A 21,164-nucleotide genomic window follows, 5' to 3' on the forward strand; every position below is an offset into this window, starting at 1 on the left:
ATGGGCCGCCCACCAGGGTCTAGGCGGCTGGGCCAGGGGAACAGCCCTGGGTGCCTGGCCGGGGCGAGCCAACCCCTCGGCCGCCTTGAAACATGTCCCAGGGCGTCTCGGCCGTTCGCCCGCCACTGCGCGGGCCCGGGCGGCTGTTCGGGCGGACGGGGTTGGGCTGGGCGGTCCCCTGCCACCCAGGGCCCCCCCTGTCGTTACTGGCGCTGGCTCGACACAGCTGCTTGCTCCAAGTGCTGTGCATGCAAGTACCTGACTTGCTCGAGCGCAGGCTTCGTTAAAAATGGTTTCAGTGGATAAGATGTGGGGGGTTCGTTGTTGTTTTTTGAGCCAGCAGTGTGCCCAGGTGGGCAGGAGAGCCAATGGCATCCTGGCCTGGCTCAGGAACAGTGTGGCCAGTAGGACAAGGGAGGTTACTCAGCCCCTGTACTCAGCACTGGTCAGGCCACACCTTGAGTGCTGTGTCCAGTTCTGGGCTCCTCAATTCAAGAGAGATGTTGAGGTGCTGGAAGGTGTCCAGAGAAGGGCAACAAAGCTGGTGAGGGACCTGGAACACAAACCCCATGAGGAGAGGCTGAGGGAGCTGGGGGTGTGCAGCCTGCAGAAGAGGAGGCTCAGGGCAGACCTCATTGCTGTCTACAACTACCTGAAGGGAGGCTGTAGCCAGGTGGGGTTGGGCTCTTCTGCCAGGCAAGCAGCAATAGAAGAAGGAGACACAGTCTCCAGTTGTGGTGGGGGAGGTCTAGGCTGGATGTTAGGAGGAAGTTGTTGGCAGAGAGAGTGATTGGCATTGGAATGGGCTGCCCAGGGAGGTGGAGGCACCATCCCTGGAGGTGTTCAAGCAAAGCCTGGCTGAGGCACTTTGTGCCATGGTCTGGTTGTCTGGCTAGGGCTGGGTGCTAGGTTGGTCTGGATGATCTTGGAGGTCTCTTCCAACCTGGTTGATTCTGTGATTCTGTTTCTGTGTCTGAAAGAGGAAAGCTTGTTTGCAAGCTGCCTGACAAAATGTTGCCTTGAAAGTTTAGTATTTTGTGATGATCACAAATAAGTTTTTTTTTCCTGAGGATCTCTGTTTTATTTTTGAATGCAACTTGCAGTTGCAGGGAGAAAAATGCAAAAAAATTATTTTGTCTCTTGCCTAATATTTTCTTTCTGATAGTAAATTCTACTTGGGTTTATATATCTTTAGTGGCTGAAATGCTCAGTGGGGTTAAAAAGAGGAAAAAAAGGTCAATGCCTTTTAGAAATAACTTGTTAAAAAAGTAATTCTGAAAGAGGTCTGTCAGTGCTTACTACCAAGAGTTACAGTGGTCCATTTTCAGGTCTTGTAGCTAAGAGTTAATTGAGATGCCCTCTGAGACTCATCTACAGATGCTGGGCAGTATATTTTTGATGACCTTGAAATTACTTTGCTTGATTTTTAGTGAGATCAGACTTTCCTTTTTTTTTAAGTTTTGTTTATTTGTTTGGGTTTTTTTACCTCCTACTGTAAATGCTTGCAACAGTCAGAACAGTACATCTGCACTGTGGAAAATGGTTATTTTGTGATGCTGGAGTAACACCTCAAGAGCATAGGAAGGAAGGAAAATTCCTTTGGACTCGTGTGGGTTTCTGCAGGATGCTCCACTGGGTCTCTCTTACTGCTTTCTAATTAGGTAGCAGTTCGCTTCAGAAGCTAGGCAGTTGCTGGAGATGACAAGCTGAAGAGCTCAAAAGAACTGCTGTCCTTAGAGCTTTTCTTAATTGCACCATTAGAGGCTACTGAGAATCTGATCTTCCCCAGTTTTCACCAGCTGTAGTGAATAGGAACTGATGTCTTTGTCAGCACTGAAAGTTACTCTGGCTAGTAAGAATGGATAATGAATTAAAATGCCTTTAAAATTAATTTGATGAAGCTCTATACCATCAGGCACAGTCTTCTGAATTAAATCTTAGTCATCAGCATTTATCTCAATTGTGATTTGGATTATTAGGGACAAAATGAGGAGTCAGGGCCAAGAGAAGCAAATGATTCAGGGATAGTTGTGGCACAGAGGTAGTTCACCTATGTGAAGGGGAAGATCAGAGTGATTGCTGAAGTCCTTTTTAGGAAGAGTAGTAGCTAAAAGCAGTATTTACTGCTGATGGATCCATAAGAACCTGCAAAGAGAGCCTGGAGCCTGAACTGGCTGGAAGAAGTGATTTGATTTTATTTGTGTGCCTGATTGATTGAAATGAGCAGCAGGTTGCTGGACTGCTATTGTGTAGTGAGTTGCTCAACTGCTACTGGGTAGGGAGTCGCTGCACTAAAGCCTAGGATTACCTAATGTTTGCTATTAAGATTGAAGGCTAGAATAGTAAGAACTAAAATATGAGCATCATTGCTAATTCATACTTGAAGTCTCATATGCCTAGGATAAAGATTCAGCCAACATTTACAACTGAGGTTTTATCCACTACCTTCATGTGTTCCTCAGGTAAGTATTCTTAAGGTTTAGACTACAGTAGTGCTTTAGAGAATATAGACTGAACAGATTAATTTCTGGCACTTAGTGCCATGGTCTAGTTGATTGAACAGGGCTGAGTGCTAGGTTGGACTGGATGATCTTGGAGGTCTTTTCCAACCTGGTTGATTCTACAATTCTATGATATCTAGAGTTCTTCTCAAAACCCTACCATGATTATATGATTCTATGAGGAGGAGCTTCTTTACTTTGAGGGTGGTAGAGCACTGAAACAGGCTGCCCAGAGAGGCTTTGGAGTCTCCATCTCCGGAATCATTCAAACCTTGCCTGGATGCTGTCTTGTGCAGCCTCCTGTAGATAAACCTGCTTTGGCAGGGAGATTGAACTAGATGATCTCCAGAGATGCCTTCTAACTCTTCCCATTCTGTGATTCTGTGATCTCACCTCCCATTAATATGCAGGCAAATAAAACTAAGAAAACACGTGGACTTTCAGGAGCTGGAAAGGCAAAATGGGAGGCTTAGGTAACCACTCTGTCTCAGTGAATGTGCCCACGTTTGAAATAGCCTCATTCTTGGCACATTACTGAAGCCAATTAGCAGTTTGTCTGACAGCTACAAGCATCTCAGCTATATTTAGAAATTAGAATATTACACTTGAAAGTTGTGATCCAAATTACAGACTCCTTTAAAACTAATAATGCCTTTTAAAAATAATAGTTGGGAGTCATATTTTCTTTCTATCATTTTTTATCTTGCTTTACACAGTGTGCACTCTGTGCTTTTATTTTGTGTGCAAGAAATCCTACTCCAGTAGGATCGCAGTGACCAAAACCTGTTGTTACAGGTTTTGCAAGCAGCTAGCACTACAGCTTAGGTGCTTTGCAGTTACTTATTCTGTTCAGCCTAGCTGACCTGCATCCATGGCTTGAGTCTCCCCCCAAACATGGCATCTCTGAGCATTTCAGGTAGTATATTTTTCTTCTGCAGAGAGTTCTTTAGGTAAGTTTCTGAGATAAGATTAGTTGTAAGTTATGACACATACATATTCGGGGTTTAATTTGTAGTTGCTGATGCTGATGACTATATTAGTAATAAGGAGAAAGCTCTGCTGCCTTAGCTGCTTATTAGGTAGTCTGATCATGACTCATTCTGTTCATTTCTCTTCTGAAGAATGGCACTAAGTATGAAGAAAAAGAATAAATAATTTTGCCACAGAGTAACTGATACTTGGTCAAATGTTCTCATATCCTTTCCAGATTCTTCTGAACTTCAGTGTTGCCATGATTTCTGCTGTGGGCTTCCTAGATATTCAGAGGCTACTTTTAAAAAGCCATTTCAGTGATTAGAGTTTAAAATAATTTTTCTCCATGAATAAGATCCTCAAAAAGGCCTTTTGCTTTTGACTTCTGAAAAGGTTAGGGTAAAAGTTAAGTGACTTCTTCACAGAGCATGTTTGAAGGAGAATGAGTGAGGCACTTAGTGCCATGGTCTAGTTGATTGGCTGAGTGACAGGTTGGGCTGGATGAACTTGGAGGTCTCTTCCAACCTGGTTGAATCTATGAGAATGAATCTTACTGGAGACAGAGCTGGCTAGTCTAGCAGCAAACAGGTGCCCAGAAATGAGAGTGGTTTTCCCCAGTATGTCTTTTTTCTCCATGGCAAGCTCCTTTTGGTTGTTTAAAAAAAGTTAGATGGTGAGGGGAAAAAAATAAGAGGAAAGCCTTCAGGTGGGTTAATGAGTTGAATTGAGTTGTGAATGTTAGGGCTGGCATGCTAGAGAACAGAGAACCATGTGGCTTGAATCAGGGGAAAGAAGGAGGAGGGAAATGCCCTTGGATTCTGTTCACAGGATCACAGGATATGAGGATATCCCCTATTTTATCTACCTTTTATTCATAGAATCACAGAATTTAAAAGGTTGGAAAAGACCTTTGAGATCATCACATCCAACCTCTTACCCCAATCTTGCCTCTTCTTTCCACACCTGAAACACTACATCTTTATTCATAAGCAAATGTAATACCTCAGGTAAAAGCTATTTGCTTAAAGATGCCAATATTTTTACTCATTTATTACCAGGGCTATCAAGAAATACTTTGGAGAAATAGGGTCAAGTTTTTTTCAGTCTCCTACAAAGGCACCAAATTTACATCAGAAATGCTCCTCTGTTGTTTCAAACATGTCCAGAAATAAAGAATCATAGAATCAACCAGGTTGGAAGAGACCTCCAAGATCATCCAGTTCAACCTAGCACCCAGCCCTGTCCTATCAACTAGACCATGGCACTAACTGCCCCATCCAGGCCTTGCTTGAACACCTCCAGCTACAGCGACTCCACCACCTCCCTGGGCAGCCCATTCCAATGCCAATCACTCTCTCTGGCAGGAGCTTCCTCCTAACATCCAGCTTAGACCTCCCCTGGCACAACTTGAGACTGTGTCCCCTTCTTCTGTTGCTTGTTGCCTGGCAGCAGAGCCCAACCCCACCTGGCTACAGCCTCCCTTCAGGGAGTTGTAGACAGCAACGAGGTCTGCCCTGAGCCTCCTCTTCTGCAGGCTGCACACCCCCAGCTCCCTCAGCCTCTCCTCACAGGGCTATTTTCCAGGCCTCTCACCAGCTTTGTCACCCTTCTCTGAACACATTCCAGTATCTCAACATCTGGACATATATCACAAAATCACAGAATGTTGGAGGTCGGAAGGGACCTCCAGAGATCAAGTCCAACCCCGCTGCTGTAAGCAGCATTACCTAGGGCATTACCTAGGGTAGTCCACACAGGAATGCATCCAGGCAGGTTTTGAAAGTTTCCAGAGAACCTCTCTGGGCAGCCTCTTCCAGTGCTCCATCACCCTCACTGTCCAAATATGTCCATAAAGTTCCTATTTCTTGCTTATAATGAAGAACTAGGCCAGAATGTCCGTTCTAAACCACCACAAACTAGATGATCTTTAAGGTCCCTTCCAACCCAACCCATTCTGTGATTATACTGATAATGCTATCGTGCACTTCTGTTATAGGCATGCCCACCTTAGTCACAAAATGTTATTTGAGTTACTGTCACTGCCACTTTATTCCAGTAGGTTAATTAGAATAATATTTTCTGGGCTGAAAATCTTCCTGCTCCCCTTGTCTAATGGACTATTCCTTTTTTATCCATTCCTCTGTTGGTTTCCCAGGACAATTGTACCTTTGAATTTAGGTGCTTCCAATGAGAAGGGGAGATTTCCTATTTGGCCAGAATGGAATGAAGGAGATATCAATGCAGAAAAATGGGATACTGGAAAAGTTGGGAAAGAGAAAGAAAAGCCTGGGAAAAGTCCCATTTCAGTAAGTTGTATGACATACACATATGTATTTCTAGTTTTGGGCTTTTGTGCCTGTGTTTAGTAGAGTATTTCTACTAAAGTAGAATTAATTTTGCTGATGATACAAAACTGGAGGGGGGTTTACTGACACCCTGTCAGGCTGTGCAGCCATCCAATGAGAGCTGGACAGGCTGGAGTGCTGGACAAAGCCTAACCATATCAAGGACAATAAGAGCAAGGGCAGGATCCTGCATCTGGGGCACCAGTACAGGTTGGGGACTGCCCTGCTGGAAAGCAGCTCTGTGGACAAAGACCTTGGAGTCCTGGTGGACAGCACGTTCTGCATGGGACAGCAATGTGCCCTTGTGACCAAGAGAGCCAATGGCATCTTGGGGTGCATCAGGAAAAATGTGTCCAGTAGGTCTAGGGAGGTTCTTCTCCCCTTCTACTCTGCCTTGGTGAGACCACATCTGGAATACTGCGTCCAGTTTTGGCCTTGCTATTTCAAGAGAGGTAGGGACCTGCTGGAGAGAGTCCAGCAGAGAGCCATAAAGATGACTGGGGATCTTGAGCACCTTGCCAATGGAGAGACACTGAGAGATCTCTTTAGTCTGAAGAAGACTGAGAAGAGATCTCATCAGTGTCTATAAATATCTGAGGGATGAGTATCAAGTGGATGGGATGAATGTCTTCTCAGTAGTCCACATCAATAAGACAAGGAGCAGTGGGTAAAACCTTGAACATAGAAGATTTCACCTCAACATGAGGAGAAATTTCTTCACAGTGAGGGTGACAGAGCACTGGAACAGGCTGCCCAGAGAGGTTGTGAAGTCTGCTTCTCTGGAGACTTTCAAAATCTGCCTAGCCGAATTACCCTTGGGGATCCTGCCTTGGCAGGGAGGTTGGACTCGATCTGTCCTGTTCAATAGCAGTGAGTTTGCAGGTGACACCCAGCTAGGAGCAGGTGTGGAGCTGTTGGAGGGTAGGAGAGCCCTGCAGAGGGACCTTGCCAGGCTGGATGGGTGGGCAGAGGCCAGTGGGATGAGACTGAACAAGGCCAGGTGCAGGGTTCTGCACTTTGGCCACAGCAACTGCAAGCAGCACTACAGGCTGGGGACAGAGTGGCTGAGAGCAGCCAGGAAGAGAGGGACCTGGGAATAGTGGTAGATAGTAGCTGAAGATGAGCCAGCAGTGTGCCCAGGTGGCCAGGAGAGCCAATGGCATCCTGGCCTGCATCAGAAACAGTGTGGCCAGGAGGACAAGGGAGGTTATTCTGGCCCTGTACTCTGCACTGCTCAGGCCACCCCTTGTGTGCTGTGTCCAGTTCTGGGCTCCTCAATTCAAGAGAGATGTCGAGATACTGGAATGTGTCCAGAGAAGGGCAACGAAGCTGGTGAGGGGCCTGGAGCACAGCCCAGCTGGGGGTGTGCAGCCTGGAGAAGAGGAGGCTCAGGGCAGACCTCATTGCTGCCTACAACTACCTGATGGGAGGCTGTAGCCAGGTGGGGTTGTTTTGCTGCTGGCTGCCTGGCAGAAGACACCAAGGGGACCATGCATTTGCATGCATGGAAAATGCTATTTTAGAATTTTTGGGTTTTGTTGTTTGTTTTTGGGTTAGTTGTTTTTTTTTTTTTTCCCCAGTTGTATATTTTTGTAAAGCTTTTGTCTTGCTTGCATCAGTATATACTCAAAATATCATATTTTTTCCTACCCAGAAAGTATTTCTCTTGTTTGGTTTGTAGATATCATGGACTGTAAAGCACACAGAAATATATATATAAATAACATATATATATATATAAATATATGCCTAAAAGCTATTTAAAATTCCAGGCACAAATAAAAGGCATTAAGCATGTATCTGATTAATTTCAGAGTCCACACGAGCAGAAGCATCTCTTCACCCTACATTGTACTATTAAGTAAAAATATATCATAGATCCTGACACCTTCTGTTCACACAGCAGATAAGTAACACTTTTGAAATGAGAATTTGAAAAGTATTTGAGGCTCCTTTTAATGGGCTAATTCACTCTGCTGTATAATTATAGCTCTCTGGTTTCTATAGCAGTGTTAACTGTGTGGAACCTGCTCTGTGTCTAAATTATAGAATCACAGAATGGTTTAGGTTGGAAGGGACCTCAAGGATCATTCAGTTCCAACACCCTGACATAGGCAGGGACACCTCCCACTAGAACAGGTTGCTCAAGGCCTCATCCAACCTGGCCTTGAACAACCTCCAGGTAGGGAGCAGCCACAACCTCCCTGGGCAACCTGTCCAGTGTCTTACCACACTCACTGGACAGAACCCTTTCCTAACATCTAGTTTAAATCTCCCCTCTGCCAGTCTAAACCTATTAACCTTTGTCCTGTCATTACAAGACCTTGTCAATAGTCCCTCCTCAGTCTTCCTGTAGGTCTTCTTCAGATATTGGAAGGCCACTCCAAGGTCTCCTCAAAGCCTTCTCTTCTTCACGCTGCAGAGCCCTAACTCTCTCAGCCTGACCTCATAGCAGAGCTACTGCAGCCTTCTGAGCATCTTCATGGCCTACTCTGGACTGGCTCCGACACTTCCATGTCCTTCTTGTGTTGGGGTTCCAGAACCGCACACAGTAGTCCAGGTGGGGTCTGGGGAGAGCAGAGTAAAGGGGCAGAATCCCCTCCCGTGCCCTGCTGGCCACACTGCTCTTGCTGCAGCCCAGCACAGGGTTGCTGTCTGGGCTGCACTTACACTGCAGGCTCATGTTGAGCATTTCATCACTCTAGACACTCAGGTCCTTTTCTTCAGGGCTGCTCTCAGCCACTCCCCATCCAGCCTGGAGTTGTGCTTGGGATGGCACCCACCCAGGTGCAGGACCTTACACTTGGCCTTTTTGAATGTCATGAGGTTGGCCTGGGCACACCTCTGCAGCCTGTCCAGGTTCCTCTGGCTGAATCCCCATCCTCTATCAGGTCGACTGTGCCACACAGCTTGGTGCCACCTGCACACTTGCTGAGGGTGCACTGATTCCTCTGTCCGTATCACTGACAAAGATGTTAAACAGCACTGGTGCCAGCACTGACCCCTGAGGGACACCACTTGGCACTGGTCTCCAGGTGGACATTGTGCCCTTGATCGCCACTCTCTGTGTGCCCCCACCCAATTCCATACCCAGCAGTGCTCTACCTATCCGGTCTGTGTGTTTCCAGTTTGGTGACCAGGATGTCATGTGGGACAGAGTCAGATGCCTTACTCATGTCCAGGTAGATGATGTCAGTTGCCCTTCCCTTGTTCACTGTTGCTGTGACTTCATCATCAAAAGCCATTAAATATGTCAGGCAGGATTTACCCTTGGTGCAGCTGTTGCTGGGTACCACCAATCACCTCTGCTTTGTTTTCCATTTGCCTTAGAGCCTTCAGGAGGATCTTCTCCATGACCTTGCCAGGCACAGAGTTAGACTGACTGGTCTGTAGTTCCCAGGGTCATCCTTTATGCTGCTTTAGATACTTGTTTTCAGTCTTCAATTTAGAATTGAGTTAGAGTACTTAGAAGCAGCTTGGTTGAAGCTTGATTTTGAAGCTTCACCAGCTTTCTGTGAGTTTTTTTTCTGAAAGGTGGAAAACAATGAAGCCATTTCATAGAGTCATATTTAGACAATGCAGACCACACAGGCTTCTTAAACAACAGAAGCAGCTTTTGTGCTGAATCTTCATTTTGGGCTTTGCCCTGTTTTGGTTCAGTTACAGACACTAGTAGTTCCTTTTTGCACTGTTTTTTCACTTGGTTATCACAGGCTCACAGGATGTTAGGGGTTGGAAGGGACTTAAGGAGATCATCGAGTCCAACCCCCCTCTGCCAGAGCAGGACCACACAATCTAGCACAGATCACAGAGGAACACATCCAGACAGGCCTTGAAAGTCCCCAGAGAAGGAGGAGACTCCACAACCTCTCTGGGGAGCCTGTGCCAGTGCTCTGTGACCCTTACAGTAAAGAAGTTCCCCCTTGTGTTGAGGTGGAACCTCTTCATGATTATCTCATAAACAATATGTGATTATAAATTGTGTGGAAGATACAATACTGTGCTTAATTTAAACTGTTCCATTTCTGTCCATGTGTGTATTATGTAGCCTGTCTTTGATGATCCTGAAGGGAAAATTGAGTTGCCAAAGTCATTGAAGGTGCATTCATGGAAACGTCCACATGAGTTTTTAACAACTAAGGTAAGAAACAAGTAAGATCATCATGCAAAGATGCTACTTGCCTACCTATGTCCCAAGTAGTGTAACATTAGCAGAAGAAATGAGTTCAATGGATGAAACCTCACCATGCATAGTAATCCTGTCCCAAGAAATTTTTTTGAGGAGTCAGTGATGCATACAGCAGCTAACCTGTGCTGCATGCACAGTTTGGCCTTGAGGTCATAGAATGACAGAATCAACCAGGTTGGAAGAGACCTCCAAGATCATCCAGTCCAACCTAGCACCCAGCCCTAGCCAGTCAACTAGACCATGGCACCAAGTGCCTCATCCAGTCTTTGGGTCTGTATGGTGCTGTGTGTAATCCAGGGTTGCTGGAGAAACTCAGGCATCTTGCTGTCATAGAGGAGCCTGCAGGCAGTTCCTACTTGTTACCAGCAACTGCACAACTTGTGTCCTCTTGCCTTTATCTGACTGCAGCAGCAAGTTCTTATGTGAACAGCCTTTCAGTGAACAACATGAAAATGATGTTTGACTGAGTCTATGTGCTTTTCTTACCAGGATCACATGGGCCAGCACCCCCTGGTGCTAAAGAATATCATCATATTGTATCCTCCTAAGTCTTTTGGCTCCACATTGATTTAGAAGACACTTGGACAGAGGTCTTTTTGGTTTTCTTTGTGTTCCCGTATTCTCCCTTAAAACTCAGTGTCATGGCAAAACAAGTTGTGTTTGTTCCAGCTAAGGCTTCCCTGAAGTATCTGTCCTAAACCTCTGAATTAGCTTGCCCAGAAATACAGCACTTTGTGTCACTTCAGCTATTGTATTTCTCTAGTGTACATACAGAACATGTCCACATCTTTGACAGTACTGTTCTGGGAAGTAACCATAACGTTTTAAAACGATGCAGTGCTCTTATTCAGCTTATTTTTAAAGGTAATTGCAAAGAAAATAACCAGCCAACCATTAAAAAGGTTAGTGTTCTCCAGTGCTGTTGCTAATCTAAGTGTTAAACCATTTTTGTTTCAGATGGAATACTGAAGCTTTAAAACACTTTGGCCACCCTTCCAGCTTGTTCAGGCTTGTCAGTTTTCCTTTTGTCAGCTTGTCAGATCTATTTTTTTATTAGCTAGACACTAAACAGGTCCAAGTTTATTTTTTTTTAATGGAACTAGGAGAGGAGCAGGTCAGGAGAGTAATTGACAAGACCAAAAGATTGGATGACAAACACTGCCAAAATGCATAAACTGAGTAGAGGTATCTGAAAGATGAGGGCAAGAGTGTTGGCAGCCCAGAAAGCTGTGGAGACACATATCTGTATGAAAAAAATAGCTTTTAACATCTATTCTTAAAGCACTATGAAGAAAAGCATTTGTTTTTCTTTAAGACCTGCTTAAAACTTTGATGCTTCTTTTGTTTGGTCCAACGTATCTTGGAACCAAACCACTGATTACTACAAATGTTGTAAATTGTTAAAGATTAATGGAAATCTGAAGTGATGAAAGGCTCTTAAGATGAAATGTGCTACCTAATCTATTGGTAACTATAAAAGAAGGCATAAACAAGCCTGGTTAGTGTGGTAAGCAAAGAATCAGAGAATGAGTCAGCGTTGGAAGGGACCACAAGCATCATCTAGTTCCAACCCCTCTGCCATGGGTAGAGACACCCTACCCTAGAGCAGGCTGCCCACAGCCTCAGCCAGCCTGGCCTTAAACACCTCCAGCCATGGGGCCTCAAGCACCTCCCTGGGCAACCCAGTCCAGCCTCTCACCACTCTCATGCTCAACAACTTCCTCCTCACGGCCAGTCTGAACCTCCTCATTTCCAGCTTTGCTCCATTCCCCCCAGTCCTGTCACTCCCTGAGAGCCTAAAAAGGTTCTTTTTAATGAACTTAACTACTTCTTTCTAGATTCCTGTGGTGGTCCAGAATGAAACCTCATTTGACCTTGTTTCAGCAAATGAGCATATATTTCGTAGTGAGGTAAGTAAAAATACATTCCTCTACCTTTCAAGTTTTTTTTCTTGCTTTTTAACTCTTTGATTTTTTTTAATTGGTTGCACTCCATATTTCTAATATGAAGAAGTAAATTGCAAGGAAAACAAGAATGATGGGAACAAAATGGCAATAGGTCACCTAAATTAGTATAATGATTGTTTCCCTTTTAGGATTTAAAAAAAATATGTCAATGTTAGTAAGAGAGTTTACAAACCTAGAATCATAGAATCAACCAGCTTGGAAGAGAACTCCAAGATCATCCAGTCCAAGCTGGCACCCAGCCCTGTCCTATCAACCAGACCATGGCACTAAGTGCCTCATCCAGTCTTTGCTTGAACATCTCCAGGGCTGGTGGCCTCCCTGAGCAGCCCATTCCAATGCCAATCACTCTCTCTGACAACAGCTTCCTCCTAACATCCAGCCTAGACCTCCTCTGGCACAACTTGAGACTGTGTCCCCTTGTTCTGTTGCTGGTTGCCTGGCTGAAGAGACCAACCCCACCTGGCTACAGCCTCCCTTCAGGTAGTTGTAGACAGCAATGAGGTCTGCCCTGAGCCTCCTCTTCTCCAGGCTAAACAGGCCCAGCTCCCTCAGCCTCTCCTCATAGGGTTTGTGTTCCTGGCCCCTCACCAGCCTTGTTGCCCTTCTCTGGACACGTTCCAGCACCTTAACATCTCTCTTGAATTGAGGGGCCCAGAACTGGACACAGCACTCAAGGTGTGGCCTGACCAGTGTTGAGTGCAGGGGAAGAAAAACCTCCCTTGTCCTACTGATAAGTTGGATTGGGTGATCCTGGAGGTCTCTTCCAACCAGGTTGATTCTGTGATTAGTTAAAGCTTCTATTTTAGATGTTTTAAATTCACAAGCACATTTAGTGATTCGGGATTGCTTTTTCCCATGTACAAATAACAAGTTATAAAGCCAATGTTGACTTTTAGCAGCTATAAGTTGCAAGAAGCTATTGAAGAAGTCAAAGTTCATGAATCTTTTAGCATAATTTATTTTGAAATCATATGTCCTTACATTTATTTGGTAAATGATGGGCAGCATAATTTTTATTGTGCCCTTAGCTCATTTCATTTTATGTTATTGTAGATAGATAGGAGAGTTTTAGGAAGTTATTTTTAGCATGAAACAATAGCTACACTTTTGTCACTTCTTCAGCATTCTTTGATTGTATAACTTGATTTTATTTTTCCAAAAAGATAATAAGCTGAAAAAAAAACCCAACCAGTTCTATTTTTCTCCATTTTCAGCTGATGAGATGGATTGTAAGTGACATATACGCAGTCTGGAGGATATATAATGAAAAGACCTTCACTAATGAAACATCCACACTTCTTTGGAAGCCATGGGAACACATTTATGCCTTATGTAAAGGTACCAGGGAACACATGCCACTGTACAACAGCTATGGAAAATACATAGTGAAACTTCATTGGATGGTGAGTACATCAGTCCAACAATCTATAAACATAATGTGGATAGCATGGAAAGTTGTAATGGTTAGGAGAAGTATTTATTATAAGCAAAAAGGTAAGGACTTGTGGGAATAGAAGTGTTGACAAGTTGTTGATGCATGTGAATAAAAGTTCCTTTTATTGTTCATGTTATTTTTGTACAACTTAGAATGTGATAAGGCAGAGTTATTACTTGAAAAGACAATAATATTTTTCTCATAGAATTAACCAGGTTGGAGAAGACCTCCAAACTCATCCAGTCCAACCTAACACCCAGCCCTAGCCAATCAACCAGACCATGGCACTAAGTGCCTCAGCCAGTCTGCTCTTGAACACCTCCAGGAACGGTGACTCCACCACCTTCCTGGGCAGCCCATTCCAATGCCAATCACTCTCTCTGACAACAACTTCCTCCTCACATCCAGCCTAGACCTCCCCTGGCACAACTTGAGACTGTGTCCCCTTCTTCTGTTGCTGCTTGCCTGGCAGAAGAGCCCAACCCCACTGGCTACAGCCTCCCTTCAGGGAGCTGTAGATAGCAGTGAGGTCTGCTCTGAGCCTCCTTTTCTCCAGGCAGCCAGGCATAGATGATGCAGAATTTTGCTGATGCTTTTATCTGTTTGTTTTTCAATTACAATGGCAGTTGCTAGTGTTGCATATGTTCAAACTAGCTATTGAAATAGTTTTTCTGATACTTGTAACATTTTTTTCTGTCAAACAGCAGTTTTCAATATGTCTCTTGGGAGGGAAAGAAATCCTAAATATTTAACTTTTATTTTCAAACAATCCAAACCCATGTATTTGATGAAGGCAGACATATTTAATACAGTGCAGACCTAATCTGGTATTTTGAAAGGAAAATTCATACAGTTTGTTTTTGGAATGGGCTGTCCAGGGAGGTCACTGTGCCTGGAGGGGTTCAAGAAAAGCGTGGATGAGGCACTTAGTGCCATGGTCTGGTTAATTGGATAGGGCTGAGTGCTAGGCTGGAGTGGATAATCTTGGAGGTCTCTTCCAACCTGGTTGATTCTATGATTCAATGTCAGCTAGCCAGCACTGAGGAGCAAGAGAAAAGCTGTTAAAACTGGAAGAATATCTTAGCTTTCCTATAAGAGGGAGCACTTAGTTGATCAGCCTCTGCTTTCCTCACTCCTTATTAATGGCCTCCACAGACAGAATAACATATTCATGTGGGGAATGAGACTTGTTTGAGAAGGCCAAGCTTAGAATCAGTCAGGGTCAGAAGGAAGCACAAAGATCATCTAGTTCAAATCCCCCTGCCATGGGCAGGGACACCCTACCCTAGAGCAGGCTGCCCACAGCCTCATCCAGCCTGGCCTTAAACACCTCCAGGCATGGGGCCTCAACCACCTCCCTGGGCAACTCATTCCAGCCTCTCACCGCTCTCATGCTGAACAACTTCCTTCCTCCTCACGGCCACTCTGAATCTCCCCACCTCCAGCTTTGCTCCATTCCCCCCAGTCCTGTCACTCCCTGAGAGCCTAAAAAGTCCCTTCCCAGCTTTTTTGTAGGCCCCTTCAGATCCTGGAAGGCCACGAGAAGGTCACCTCATAGCCTCCTCTTCTCCAGACTGCACAGCCCCAACTCTTTCAGTCTGTCCTCACAGCAGAGCTGCTCCAGCCCTCTGAGCATCCTCAAGGCCCTTCTCTGAACACACTCCAGCGTCTCCACATCCTTCCGGTAATGGGGGCTCCAGAACTGGATGCAGTACTCCAGGTGGGGTCTCACCAGAGTGCAGTAGAGGGGGAGAATCACCTTCCTCGCCCTGCTGGCCACACTTCTCCTGCTGCAGCTGAGGCTCTGGTTGGCTTTCTGGGCTGCAAATGCACACTGCTGGCTCCTGTTGAGCTTCTTGTCCACCAGCACCCCCAAACCCCTCTCCTCAGGGCTACTCTCCAACCAGTCCCTGCCCAGCCTGGATTTGTGCTTGGGATTGCCACCACCCAGCTGCAGGACCTTGCGCTTGGTCTTGTTGAACCTCCTGAGGTTGTCTTGTGGTCAACTCTCCAGCCTGTCCAGGTCCCTCTGGCTGGCATCCCTGCCCTGCAGTCTGTCTGCTGCACCACACAGCTTGGTGTGATCAGCAAGCTTGCTGAGGCTGCTGAAAAGGGAAGAGTATTTCTTGCAAATGTATCTCCATCATTTTTTTTTCCTCCTCTTTGCCAGGTGCTCATCTTAATAAACATCAGAATCCATTATGCAGTCATTCTGCATCAGTGATAACCTTTTCATAGCGTTTCACTACCGACTTTAAAGACAAATATGCAGGTTTAAGGATATAAGACACCAGGAGAAAGATAGATATGTGGGGCAGAAGGTGAGAAAAAGTGGAAATAATGATACAAATACAATAAGCTTCAGGAATGCAAAGTGAAAGTAGGATGCAGGGTAGAGCTGAAAACTGTTGTGCCAGTGATGGAAAACTGTTATCCACAGGTTTGATCTGGTGAATGACAATCCCCTCAGGACTCAATACAGCATTCTACTGAAATCAGTTCTCCAACTGTGCTTTCTCTCCCTTTTAATTTAATTTTCCACTTTCTCCTCTTGAATCAGTTTCTCCTCTAGCTCTACTTATATTTGCTTTTTTTTTTTCATTTGCACATTTTTCTTTAATCTTCCACCATCTGACTCACCTTTTTCTCCCTGGTTTTCTTTCAATGAAATGCAGCTGTACAGCCAGAGGAAAAGAAATTAAATAAACCCAAAGGTCCAAAACAAAATAAAACCAAAATTGACAAACCAAAACATCTTGATGATTCTCATAGAGGCTCTACAATACAACCTCTTCTCACATGAATAACACAACCATTGCAGTATTAAATTTACACACAGAATAATGTTCTTTGCAGACTAACCTGAGCAACATAAGTTGTGGCATTGAGTACGTCCTCAGCAAGTTTGCTGACCACACCAAGCTGTGTGGTGCAGCAGATAGGGAAGGGATCCATCCAGAGGGACCTGGACAGGCTGGAGAGGTAGGCACAAGCCAACCTCATGAGTTTCAACACGACCAAGTGCAAGGTCCTGCAGCTGGGTCGAGGCAATGCCAAACACAAATCCAGGCTGGGCAGTGAGTGGCTGGAGAGCAGCCCTGAGGAGAGGGACTTGAGGGTGCTGCTGGACAAGAAGCTCAACATGAGCCAGCAGTGTGCACTTGCAGCCCAGAAAGCCGATGAGAGCCTGGGCTGCAGCAGGAAAGTGTGGCCAGCAGTTCAGGTCAGAATTTACTACTCAGATATCTGGCACTGGAGACATCCATGTGTTACCTGTTTCTTTCTTATCATGGAAATAGGTGTATTGGTTAGATTGGGTCATTTTGTGTTATTCCCTGTAGTGTTTTGTATAAAACACTATCTTAATGCTTAATGCTAACCACTGCAAACAATTCCTCAGGTAGTTCTGGAAAAGCAATGCTTATATGAAAAATGTTTTCTAAGCTAAGACCTTAAAGAGGCATTTGGAAAATAGATATCTTAGGTAAGCCTCTTTTTAATAATGACTGTTTCTTGGGCATCTGGCATGGTAGCTAAAGAAACAGAAGTGAACATATGCATGTGAGAGGAAATATATTTGGAAATAACTGCAGTTAGATTCATTGCAAGTAAACTGTAATTACAGCAGTAAAGAAATTGAGGGACATTGAGGTACTGGAGCAGGTGCAGAGAAGGACAATGAGGCTGGGGAGAGGTCTGGCAAGCATGGCCTGTGAGGAGCGACTGAGAGAGCTGGGGTTGTTTAGTCTGGAGAAGATGAGGCTGAGAGGGGACCTTATTGCCCTCTACAGCTACCTAAAAGGAGGTTGTAGTGAGGCTGGAGCTGGTCTCTTCTCCCAGATTACTAATAGGGAGGATAGAGGAAATGGCCTCAAGTTGCATCAGGGGAGGTTTAGGTTGGCTGTTGGGAGGAAGTTCTTTCCTGAGTGGGTAGTCAGGCACTGGAACAGGCTGCCCAGGGAGGTGGTGGAGTCACCATCCCTGGAGGTGTTTAAAAGGAGAGTGGATGTGGTGCTTGAGGCTATGGTCTAGTGATGAAGGCTGCTGAGATGAAGGTTGAAGTGGCTGATGCTGGTGGTCCTTTCCAAGCATAGCAATTCATAGTGCTTAGATGTTGTGCTGAGGGCTTCGGTTTGGTCAAGGACTTGTCAGTGTGAAACTAATGATTGGACTTAATGAGCTTGAAGGGCTTTTCCAACCTAAGAGACTCTGTGATTCTGTGAAAGAAATGCTATGAGTATTGTTTCTGTCTTTCTCAGTTACTATATAAGAACTTCTTTTAAAGGCATCTGTAATGTAAAATTACACTAGAATTGGGGTCTTTGCAGTTAAAATGTAGTTACAGCAGTAAAGAAATGCTATGAGTATTGTTTCTGTCTTTTTCAGACACTACATGAGAACTTCTTGTAAAGCTATCTGTAAAATTACATTAGAATTGGGTTCTTTGGAAAGTGTTGAAAGTTCTCTTGCATGCAAGTTCTGTTTCCTGCCCACAAACTGAGTGTTTTCTTCTGTTCTTCCCCTCCCTCTGTCATAGGGGTGCTGGAGAAAGATCACTGTCGATGACACTATGCCTTTCAACGAAGAGGATAATCTATTACTACCAGCTACGACCTGTCAAACTGAACTATGGCCAATGTTGCTGTCCAAAGCTATTATTAAGCTGGCAAATACTAGGTATGTTTAGTCATTTTGCTTTGGCTTCACTTTGTGAAGTCAGGTAACATTTGCAAAAAGTTGGATTAGTATACATCAGAAACATGTTTTGATAACTCTTTATAACGACAAATATCCAATTTTCTGGAAGTCAAAACCATAAGTCAGTAAAGCAAAAATCAGCTGTACCTGCAGAAGCTGCAACATGTCCTTTGCAGACGTGTTTGAAAATTTGTGCACAGACATCTTTGCAAGCAAACTGGAGTGCTCTCCCAGACTGGAGTGCTCTCCCAGACTGGAGTGCTCTCCCAGACTGGAGTGCTCTCCCAGACTGGAGTGCTCTCCCAGACTGGAGTGCTCTCCCAAACTGGAGTCCTCTCCCAAACTGGAGTCCTCTCCCTGATTGACTTACCTGTTTGCTTAAAAGTTTGCCTGTAGTTGTCTGCCAAATGAAAATGTCCAAAAGATTATAATGAAGTTTTATGAAGTGACCTTTCAGTACCTAAAGGGGGCCTACAAAAAAGCTGGGGAGGGACTTTGTAGGATCTCAGAGAGTGACAGGACTGGGGGGAATGGAGCGAAGCTGGAGGCGGGGAGATTCAGAGTGGACGTGAGGAGGAAGTTTTTCAGCATGAGAGTGGTGAGAGCCTGGAATGGGTTGCCCAAGGAGGTGGTTGAGGCCCCATGGCTGGAGGTGTTTCAGGCCAGGCTGGATGAGGCTTTGGGCAGCCTGATCTAGGGTAGGGTTTCTTGAACACCTGGAGGTGTTCAAGAAAAGTCTGGATGAGGCACTTAGTGCCATGGTCTGGTTGATTGGACTGGGCTGGGTGATAGATTGGACTGGATGAGCTTGCAAGTCTCTTCCAACCTGGTTGATTGTATGATTCTGTGAAATGTCTATTTCTGTCTTCTAGTATACATGACACTGGAAAAAGAGAGCTGGAGGAATTTACAGTTCTACATACACTGACTGGATGGATACCAGAAATTATTCCTCTCCAGTAAGTTCTTCTAATAATGATTTGCTAATTAGTTGCTTAATATTTAGTTCTATAAGGAATTATGAGAAATAAAGCTGAGTTCTAAAAATGCTGCAGCATCAGTTTTGGGAGATGCAAAATTTTTAATTTTGGTACTTACAAAATGTGCCTTTAAGGAATTGAATTTTATAGGTTTTTTTCCTTTGCATGTCATACAGTTGCTTGTAAAGCTGTTTATAATGTTAAACTGATCTGTATTTATTACAAAATTTGTAACTAACACTAATTTCATATCTGAAATTACTAATGAAAATATACATAATGAATTTCATAGAATCATAGAATCAACCAGGTTGGAAGAGACCTCCAAGATCAGCCAGTCCAACCTAGCACCCAGCCCTGTCCAGTCAACCAGACCATGGCACTAAGTGCCTCATCCAGGCTTCGATTGAACACCTCCAGGGACAGTGCCTCCACCACCTCCCTGCGCAGCCCATTCCAATGCCAATCACTCTCTCTGGCAACAACTTCCTCCTAACATCCAGCTTAGACCTCCCCTGGCACAGCTGCTTGGCAGAAGAGACCAACCCCTACTTGGCTACATAAGTAGCTTACACTTATAAGTAATCAACTTGAGTTAGTATGCTGTTTTTACCTTTCAGATTGGATCAGTTGATACACTTTTATGTCCAAGCAAAACTAGTACTTCCAACCTATATATAGTTTTTCTTCTTTCTTCTGTGTTTTAATTTGTGGATTTAAAGAAGAGAGATTCTAAGTTTTCATCTAAACATTCTTTTTACTGAAGGTAAAAGGGTATTAGTCATTCAGTAAATAGTCTAAATATTTAAACCTTTGTTTAAATGACACTATTTATTTACACTATTACACCATTTGCCATTGGAATGGGCTGCCCAGGGAGGTGGTGAAGTCACAGTCCCTGGAGGTGTTGAAGAAAAGCCTGGATGAGGCACTTAGTGCCATGGTCTGGTTGATTGGATAGGGCTGGTTGCTAGGTTCGACTGGATGACCTTGGAGGTCTCTTCCAATCAGGTTGATTCTATGATTCTATAAACAGGAGAAAAAACAGTATATATTACACAACATGTCCAGTTTTTGAGTCAGCTAACTATAAAGCAAACTAGAAGTCTTTGCTGAAGTTGACCTTGACCACCTGGACAGATGGGCAGAGTCCAAGGGGATGGTGTTCAATAGCTCCAAGTGCAGGGTGCTGCACTTTGGCCACAACAACCCCGTGCAGAGATACAGGCTGGGGTCGGAGTGGCTGGAGAGCAGCCAAACAGAGAGGGATCTGGGGGTGCTGATTGGTACCTGCCTGAACATGAGCCAGCAGTGTGCCCAGGTGGCCAAGAGAGCCAGTGGCATCCTGGCCTGCATCAGGAATGGTGTGGCCAGCAGGAGCAGGGAGGTCATTCTGCCCCTGTACTCTGCACTGGTTAGACCACACCTTGAGTACTGTGTTCAGTTCTGGACCCCCCAGTTTAGGAAGGACATTGAGATGCTTGAGCGTGTCCAGGGAAGGGCGACGAGGCTGGGGAGAGGCCTTGAGCACAGCCCTACGAGGAGAGGCTGAGGGAGCTGGGATTGGTTAGCCTGGAGAAGAGGAGGCTCAGGGGTGACCTTATTGCTGTCTACAACTACCTGAGGGGTGGTTGTGGCCAGGAGGAGGTTGCTCTCTTCTCTCAGGTGGCCAGCACCAGAACAAGAGGACACAGCCTCAGGCTGCGCCAGGGGAGATTTAGGCTGGAGGTGAGGAGAAAGTTCTTCACTGAGAGAGTCATTGGACACTGGAATGGGCTGCCCGGGGAGGTGGTGGAGTCGCCGTCCCTGGGGCTGTTCAAGGCAGGATTGGACGTGGCACTTGGTGCCATGGTCTGGCCTTGAGCTCTGTGGTAAAGGGTTGGACTTGATCTGTGAGGTCTCTTCCAACTCTGATGATACTGTGATACTGTGATCATAAGCTTTCTTGAGACAAGTATTGCCTATATATCAGCCTGGTTGATTCTATTTGCCTTTTGAGCTACACCTGTATAAATAAATAAAACCTGCAACTATTTATCTAACGTATTTAAGTGCAGTTGTTTAATTATAATGATGT

The 21,164-nt window shown here is 44.9% G+C and overlaps 1 protein-coding gene across 1 annotated transcript in view; it reads left to right on the top strand.

Annotated features, from left to right (window-relative positions):
* Window positions 1-21,164, top strand: part of ADGB (androglobin) — a 110,880-nt gene continuing 89,716 nt past the window's right edge. The window contains exons 1-7 of the mRNA XM_064158188.1: window positions 1-254; window positions 5,629-5,779; window positions 9,867-9,959; window positions 11,846-11,917; window positions 13,189-13,377; window positions 17,947-18,086; window positions 18,980-19,066. Of these exons, the coding sequence (XP_064014258.1) occupies window positions 1-254; window positions 5,629-5,779; window positions 9,867-9,959; window positions 11,846-11,917; window positions 13,189-13,377; window positions 17,947-18,086; window positions 18,980-19,066 (986 nt within the window). The remainder of the gene's footprint in view (window positions 255-5,628; window positions 5,780-9,866; window positions 9,960-11,845; window positions 11,918-13,188; window positions 13,378-17,946; window positions 18,087-18,979; window positions 19,067-21,164) is intronic.

This window comes from Pogoniulus pusillus, chromosome 18, assembly GCF_015220805.1.
Source record: "Pogoniulus pusillus isolate bPogPus1 chromosome 18, bPogPus1.pri, whole genome shotgun sequence".
Taxonomy (NCBI): domain Eukaryota; kingdom Metazoa; phylum Chordata; class Aves; order Piciformes; family Lybiidae; genus Pogoniulus; species Pogoniulus pusillus.